This window comes from Vespa velutina, chromosome 10, assembly GCF_912470025.1.
Source record: "Vespa velutina chromosome 10, iVesVel2.1, whole genome shotgun sequence".
Taxonomy (NCBI): domain Eukaryota; kingdom Metazoa; phylum Arthropoda; class Insecta; order Hymenoptera; family Vespidae; genus Vespa; species Vespa velutina.
In genome coordinates, this window is record NC_062197.1 from 5,975,208 (window position 1) to 5,982,803 (window position 7,596).

The 7,596-nt window shown below is 26.9% G+C and overlaps 3 protein-coding genes across 9 annotated transcripts; 2 read left to right on the top strand and 1 right to left on the bottom strand.

Moving 5' to 3' along the window:
• The first annotated feature begins 126 nt into the window (after positions 1-126).
• On the top strand, positions 127-2,996 carry LOC124952616. 2 transcript variants are annotated; one of them, XM_047502743.1, is made up of 3 exons: positions 127-1,192; positions 1,685-1,837; positions 2,194-2,996. In XM_047502743.1, exons 1-3 carry the CDS (start codon positions 1,072-1,074, stop codon positions 2,427-2,429), a joined length of 510 nt encoding a protein of 169 aa, XP_047358699.1. In that variant the 5' UTR covers positions 127-1,071; the 3' UTR covers positions 2,430-2,996. The 2 variants fall into 2 exon arrangements, with proteins under 2 accessions (XP_047358699.1, XP_047358697.1); XM_047502741.1 differs by having other exon boundaries at positions 201-1,258.
• Positions 2,997-3,143: 147 nt separating this feature from the next.
• LOC124952617 (nucleoside diphosphate kinase 6) lies at positions 3,144-6,139 on the top strand. 4 transcript variants are annotated; one of them, XM_047502746.1, is made up of 4 exons: positions 3,144-3,793; positions 3,895-4,198; positions 4,268-4,331; positions 5,903-6,139. In XM_047502746.1, exons 1-4 carry the CDS (start codon positions 3,716-3,718, stop codon positions 5,919-5,921), a joined length of 465 nt encoding a protein of 154 aa, XP_047358702.1. In that variant the 5' UTR covers positions 3,144-3,715; the 3' UTR covers positions 5,922-6,139. The 4 variants fall into 4 exon arrangements, with proteins under 4 accessions (XP_047358702.1, XP_047358703.1, XP_047358700.1 ...); XM_047502747.1 differs by having other exon boundaries at positions 3,895-4,153; XM_047502744.1 differs by having other exon boundaries at positions 4,268-6,139.
• Positions 4,561-7,511, bottom strand: LOC124952615. 3 transcript variants are annotated; one of them, XM_047502739.1, is made up of 6 exons: positions 7,336-7,510; positions 7,207-7,255; positions 6,554-7,094; positions 6,169-6,438; positions 5,893-6,029; positions 4,561-4,986 (listed from the first exon to the last, which is right to left on the bottom strand). In XM_047502739.1, the coding sequence occupies exons 2-6, from the start codon at positions 7,238-7,240 to the stop codon at positions 4,826-4,828; spliced, it is 1,143 nt and encodes a 380-aa protein (XP_047358695.1). In that variant the 5' UTR covers positions 7,241-7,255; positions 7,336-7,510; the 3' UTR covers positions 4,561-4,825. The 3 variants fall into 3 exon arrangements, with proteins under 3 accessions (XP_047358695.1, XP_047358694.1, XP_047358696.1); XM_047502738.1 differs by having other exon boundaries at positions 7,207-7,509; XM_047502740.1 differs by having other exon boundaries at positions 4,847-4,986; positions 6,155-6,438; positions 7,207-7,511.
• Positions 7,512-7,596: the final 85 nt, after the last annotated feature.

A 7,596-nucleotide genomic window follows, 5' to 3' on the forward strand; every position in this document is an offset into this window, starting at 1 on the left:
CTGAACAATTCTTCTCTAAAATGTCATGCTTTCGAGAAAAAACTTTTGTAACGCTATATTCTGAACATAGTATATATTATAATATATTATTATTATATATACTACATAAAGTATAACTTAGACAAAAAAAAAACATTAAAAACTTTCTATACGAACTAATAAATAATTTTATTGTTATAAAATGAAATAAAAAGTACAAATATATGTCTACATACTTAAGTATATGATTTAAAAGTTATTCGACGTTATAGAGGGCTAATATTTTGTAATAATACGTTCCAATGATACGAGAGGAAAGGTATGCACGTTTATTGCGTTTAAAAAATTCGCTAATACTTAAGCGGAAGTATAAATTGTCAAAATATAAAACGTAATGAATCTTTCTCACTCATTAAAATTATGGACGTATTTAAAGATACATTAAAGTACTAGTTAGGTCACGATATTGATAATTTTCGCAAGACCACTCTACTTGTGTGGTCGTACCTTTATCATGAAAGATTCGATAACTTTAAAAAATTTTCTGATTGCGTAATATACTCGTACATTATCTTATTACATTAAAGATATAATTATTATATCGTTAATAGATATAATTATTATTATTATTTATATTTTTTATTATTATTATTGCGGCTATACTCTCCGTAAAAGACATGTACCGTACATACAAAGTTTTAATAAAAGGTCGTATACTGTGGTCATGTAGTAAATGATAACGTTAAAGTGTGGTCGTAGGTTGATCAACACGGTCGTCAACAAAGATCTCGAAGGCCAACGATACTTCGTTCTGGTTACAGACATGGATAATAAAGTTTTTCTGTTTATCTCTTGAACTCGCCTCGTCACAACTCCTCCTCGGTCAAGTAAATAAATTTATAAATCGTGCTAGAAGTTCTCGTACGTGCGTTAGTACTATCTCGTCTCTCGGGAAGAATTTGTCACGTTAAAAATAGTTAATTTTTCTCCCGTCGTTACTTTCACTTTCGATTAAACAAATCAAAAACGATTTATACAAGCTCATTAAATCCGTTATAGATCGTACATTATACGATTCTTTTTTACCAGTCGATGATCAAATCAAAGCAATCTGATTGTGACTATATGAGTCTTATAATTGTTGAGAAGTATCCAGATCAAAAATTGGTGGAAGTGCTCGAAAGCGAAGCTTCTAGTAGATCAAACAAAATTGGTGAATACATACATACTACGTTTTTGAAAAACCTACTTAAAGAATTGCTTTTTGAAAGTTGTGCAGGTTAGTGCATTGTTTATATCATTTTTGATGTTTCTATTATAATGGAGAAAAAATTTCTATACTTATTGAATAACGATAGATTACTGAAAATTTTCCAAATGTTTATATTGATGCAATATCGCCTGTGCAGCATAAATAAAACATTAAATTGCATCATCAAACAGTTATTATCAATTAATAACTTAAAATTAAGCTAATTATGCTTGTTATATAAAATTTATTTTTATTTTCATTATTAATTAACTTTTATTTATGTTAATAATTAAAGAACAAATATTATAAATCTACATATATTAATTGATATCATCTTAATAGTGTTAAACTTAAAACACTTGCATGTATATTGGAAATACATAAAAAAATTATAAGACAAAATTAAAACTTTATAGTCAAATTCTTTGATAAGTATCCACTCCCCTCTTCTAGATTGTAAAAAAATGGCTGCAGTACCACAAGCAGCGTTTGCAGCGAGCAAAGTCCGACATAATGAGAAACATGATAATAATATGATATCAGTGATAGAAGGAAAAGAAAAAGCAAGCAAAGAAAACACATACAATGGTAGATTCTACCTAGAAGGTAATGCAGATTTGGATATAATATGTTTACTAACAAATTATACAAAATTCATTCTAATGTCATTTTACTATATAGTAATATTACTATTTATAGTATATCCCATAGTCTTATCAAATACTAATCATTAATATGATTTTTTTAAGCATAACATTAATACTAATATTAAATAAAGAACATTTTTTTGTTAGTTTGACGTACCATTTTAAATGAAAAGTATCAAATTAATAAATTAAATTATATAAAATATAAGCAAAACATATGAAGTATAAAGAGAAAGTTATAAAGGAAAATTAAATAGCGTCTAATAATTTAATTTATTGAAATTGAATATTTCTTTTGGATGATATTAATTTTAGGTTGGGAACTCACGCCCTTGAAATATAACAGCAAACTGATGAACAGCATTTGGGGTTTATATAACCGTTATTCTGTACATAATTTCAAGAAAAATACTGATGCTGACGAAGGATTCTTAGCGACTGTATGGCAGACGGTTTATTCAAATCCTTCTTCCGTTATGTCTGCTTCAGTCGTTTCAGCTTCGACTACTATGGAAACTCCTCGCATCTTAGGTACCAGAAATGGTATCTGATGGATCGAATATTTCCAATATGATAGTTTCGAGGGTTGCATTTACTATGAATATATCATCAGCAGTCAATAAAATAGCGTACCAATTAATTTTATGCTAGTAGGAGAATATTTAAATTAACCCTTTCTATTAATCTTATTCTATCATACAGGAAAAAGTATGATTGTTTTTAAATATCTTAATATATACTTGAAATGTAACAATTAATCGAAAAGTTAATATTTTTCGAAATATAAAAATAATAGTCCAAACTACTAAACTATAGACAAGCTAATGAGCTATGCGCAGTTCTCAATTCACGGGAATAGTGTTTTTTTTTTTACTACTCGTGATAGTTACTAGAATAACAAATGAGAATCAGGCTTTTTCGAATAATCAAGATAATTGTTTATTTAATTTTAAACAGTTATATTCGTATTTTGATATGTAAATATATATGTATCCAAATTTACGATATATGTATTTCTATATGTTAAGATAATTTACGAAAATTTCTTACTACAGTGTAAAGTTAACTGGTTCGTTAACTGGAATAGGAACAGTAAATAAACTGTTATTTGCCATGAATGAATGAATTTTTATTTAATTAAAAATATATTCATATAAAATTTTATCACGCTATCATTCGAATGATTTTCGAATAGTTATTAAAATAATAATAATTTATTACGAATAACCAATTATTAATCCGAAGAAATATTCGGATAAGTAGTATATAATTATTTGAAACAATTCTAATTTATTCAATTCCGATATTACATCAATTTCAAATGATAAGGAAACTGAACCTATTTTACCATTATTGATATTGTAATACGAGTATTGTTACTATTGTTATTAATTTTCTCTATTATTATTATTAATACTATTACTATTATTATTACTACAATTATTATTAAAATCTTTAATACGAGCCATTCATTATAATATACAAATTGATGAATGGATAATAATTTTCATAGGATGTTTAAAAAATGTAATACATTTATTTCACTAGTTCTATATAAATATTATATATTCACAGAAGTTTTGACACAATACTATCTTTTGTATTTGAGCTGATATCTTTGAAAAATTATTTTTTATTTTATTCTTTTTATCACGTTATATATCTTCAATTTAGTATGAGACTCGTTTCGATATGTACGACATCTACCGGATATATTAAAGAATTACTTCATGATTGTACATGAAACTGTGATCGTTTACAAAAACTTTTTTAACCAAGTATGAATAAAATATCAATTATGAATTTTGCAATCGGTATATAGTCAACTGATAATGAAATGCAAGCAAGAAAATCTCTTGAATTAACACTAGCTATACTTAAACCACATGTTGTTAAATGTCCTTTCGTGCTTCAGGTAAAGATTTAACTTTAGCATTCGTTATTTATCTTTAGCTTCCAGCTAATATATACTTATGTAAATGATAGAGAAATTTTTAAAGGACTTGCACTTTTCAGAAAATTCGTGACTTGATAATCGAAAATAATTTCAAAATTGTTAGAACGCGCAGAACTATCTTGACGTCTGAAGAAGCAGCATTGTTTTACTTTGATCACAAAGATAAGTTCTTTTACAATCGTCTGTTAACTTTTATGTGTAGTGGCCCATCAGATATTCATATATTAGCTGGTCATGATGCTATTGTACGATGGAGAGGATTGATGGGTCCTACTAAAACATATCAAGCTCAATATATAGCACCAAATAGTATTCGAGGTATGTTTGGTCTTTCGGACACTAGGAATGCAACTCATGGGTCGGGTAAGATATACCCAAAGTAACTTGCTGTACATATGCTGTAAATCTAAAGGAAAATAATTTTTATTTTAGATTCTCCAGAAGCTGTGAAACGAGAAATAGCAATATTTTTTGAAGACTTTGATATGAAACAGTGGTATGAAAGAGAAGAAATATTTTATAACTTAGAAAAACTACAATTTGATCCAATATCTTTTGTACATATTATTGACAAAAGTTCTTTAGTTCCTGCTAAATGATAAAATATAATAAGGGAAACATGCAAAATAGTTTTGCTAACAAGTAACGAATTAAATAAAATCTAGTTAGATGAATTTATAAAATAAAAATGTAACAGAGTCATAAATTAGAATAGATATGTTGTATAATGTTAAAACATGAGTATATATTTTTTGGAAAAATACATATAATATATATTTCATTGTCACTTGAAATTGCAATATACAAACTAATTATAAATAATGAGACTAGACAATTTTCACATAAAATGTATATACAAATTATTTTTTGATTTGCGAAACGATTGACTTAAAGTCAATTGTGCAAATACAATATACAACATTTTATTAATATATTTTGTTAAAAACGCTTCCCTGTTTGTACCCATTTAATCTGCTATGAATCTAACATTTAAGCATTTATTTTCACATAAACTTTAGGCCTTGAAAATACTTTTATAGCTTCCTCTAGTTTATTCAATTGTTTTTCAATTTCCATTTTCCTTTTTTGAGCTCTGAGTGTATCTGTTTTTATTGGCATCATGTTTAATTCGTTAACATAATCTTGATAATCTGTAATAATTACTTTTAGAGGCTTTGTATGAAATATCTTATTTGTAGCTATATTGAATGAAGTATTTACAACAGATCACTTGAATATTTTTTATAGCTTTGAAGATAGGAAAAATATTTCAAGTTGTTTGCTATCAACAGGGCTAACTTGTGATAACAAATATTTTTCAAATTAACATATTTAGGTCATCTTTCTTTTTTTAAATGGTATTATATATTTTTTTATATTTACCATTCTCTAGATAATTTCATACAATCATAAATATTTAAGATCGTGGTAAAAAAAGAGATGGAAAATGTTACCAAGATATATTCACGCTTTTATTAACCCTTATCGGTCGAAAGTCACCTCTCACGTGACAACAGTACTTTGTCGCTGCCGTCGTACGTCACGTAGGAGGTGACAAGACAGAACATGTCGAAATTTGCTTTCTGTGAAAGGCAGGCATAATCTCATCAGTCAAGTCATCACTGCCTTTTGTACGGAAGTGATCAATTTTTAATATAACGAATAAAGAAAATTTTCTAAATTTCGATAATGATAGTGACAGTGAATGTTTTGAAAGATTTGTGTAGTAAAGCTTATATCAAAAAAATGTCTAGAAAAAATAAATATCATTACAATTTAATAAAACCATGAATCTATTCTAGAAATTAAATTTGTCTTTTCATATTTGTAATTTTAAATGATTTTGAATAATTAAAATCATTATGTTTAAAAATCATGGATGTCTGAAAATAAGAGTGACTTATATTTCTTCTGAAACCCTTCCTACAAATTTTTACTATTTTTTCTGTATCAAATAATTATTACTTGAAACATTTTATTCTATCTTTAAAGTTAAAATATGTTGACTTGTTTTAAATGCCTCACCCAATATAGTGCAATTAATTTAAAAAATATACTTTTTTTCAGCATTCGCAAGGTCTCCTGACGCTCGTGGTCCGGTAAGGGGACATGACCTTCTGGACATTCAGGGCAGAATGCAGCAGTTTTAGCTTCTTCTGCTTTTTGTTGAGCTTCCTTTCGATCCTTAATATATCTGAGATAAAAAATTAATTACTTAAACAATTATATGTGTCAAATATATATCATTATATCTTTTCAAAAATAAATAAAATGCATAGACAAACACTTAAGTTAAACATAAAACTTCTGGGAAGTTACTTTTAACATCATACTTGGGGACAACTCCCTTGCGATAATTGGTAGGAACTACACCATTATTCAACTGTGCAGCTATTTTAGTAGCAACAGAATTACGATCTTTACTTGGCTTTACAATGTCAGTTTTCTCATTGATTATTGGTAACTCTGAAATTTTTGGGGAATCATGTAACTCTGTACTGGCAAATTGCGCACTTTCTAGTTCTGATGGACTATTTAAAAATTTATAAGATTCACTTTTATTCTTTTCTTCATTATTCTTTAAATTCTTCTTAGTGGGATATCTGCACATAAATTTAATTTAAATAATTTAGTAATAAATTTTTATTTAAACAAACTTAATAATAAAAATTAAATCTTACTATAAATATGTTCATGGATATTTGCAATTTAAGTTACCTGATAACACCTTCCATGTACAGCTGATCTATGTGTTTCTCTTCTATTGTTTGAATACCTTTATGTTTATACTTAGTATTTATAGATAAAGGAGAATTATTTACATCCTCTCGAGATTTCTCTATAAAATTTGGGTCAGATGTTACCTTTATCTTAGATCCTGGCTGAACATTTTTATTATCTATATTTTCTTTTCTTGTTTGTTTGTTTACCAATTTATTTGTTATTGAATTGAGTGGTTTTTTTATAGGCACAGAATTCTTTTTATTAAGTATAGGAGTACTTATTTTTCGTAATGGTTCTTTCTCTATAATTTCTATTTGTTTATTTGACATATTTTCCATATGATTATTCTGTAAGTTTCCATGGAAACTAGTATTTACTTTTGCTGTAATGTTGGAATATTTATTTACTTTTTTTCTATGTCTATTTATCTGGAATTTTTCTAGCTCATCAGATTCTTTATTGGTATGAAAACATTGTTCCATTCGTCGTAAATTTTTTACATTTTCTTGAATAAAATTTTTCTTTCTGGTTGTTGCTAAATAATAAATAGTATATGTATTTTATAAAATAAATGTCATGTTATGAATGTTATATTTTCTACATAATTAGATACTACTTTCTAAAAATGAATATCGTTTAATACTTACTTAGGTTAGGAAAAACACCTTTTAATGTAGCCATTTTTAAAACAAATCTCTAAACAATAAAAACGATCATTGATTTATTATTGTGGGGTTATTAATAATTTTATAACAAATAATGAAAATATAATTCACATGACGACCGTTAGATTAAAACGAAGATAGTATTATTGATGCTAGTCGATTTTTCTTTATAGCAATAAGAAATTTCGTTCAGAGGGTTATTCGCCAACACATGACTCAATTTTGAATAGTCTTCGTTACCAAACAAACGATGTTGTTTACAAACCATGGCGAAATGTCTGTCAAACTCTCAATATTACCAACACATTTTTTTTAAGAGAAAATAACACCAAAATTCGCGATGGTTGAAGCGCTATCTAGTTATAAATTTCG

Coding starts and splice junctions, on each gene's coding strand:
- LOC124952616 (XM_047502741.1), top strand. CDS start 1,072: ATGATCAAATCAAAGCAATCTGATTGTGACTATATGAGTCTTATAATT. Junction 1,259..1,684: donor GCTTTTTGAAAGTTGTGCAG/GTTAGTGCATTG, acceptor CCCCTCTTCTAG/ATTGTAAAAAAATGGCTGCA. Junction 1,838..2,193: donor TGGTAGATTCTACCTAGAAG/GTAATGCAGATT, acceptor TATTAATTTTAG/GTTGGGAACTCACGCCCTTG.
- LOC124952615 (XM_047502739.1), bottom strand. CDS start 7,240: ATGGCTACATTAAAAGGTGTTTTTCCTAACCTAA. Junction 6,030..6,168: donor CGCAAGGGAGTTGTCCCCAA/GTATGATGTTAA, acceptor TTTTTATCTCAG/ATATATTAAGGATCGAAAGG. Junction 4,987..5,892: donor CTTGCGAATGCTGAAAAAAA/GTATATTTTTTA, acceptor TAATTATTACAG/ATTATCAAGATTATGTTAAC.
- LOC124952617 (XM_047502744.1), top strand. CDS start 3,716: ATGCAAGCAAGAAAATCTCTTGAATTAACACTAGCTATACTTAAACCA. Junction 3,794..3,894: donor AATGTCCTTTCGTGCTTCAG/GTAAAGATTTAA, acceptor TGCACTTTTCAG/AAAATTCGTGACTTGATAAT. Junction 4,199..4,267: donor GAATGCAACTCATGGGTCGG/GTAAGATATACC, acceptor TTTTTATTTTAG/ATTCTCCAGAAGCTGTGAAA.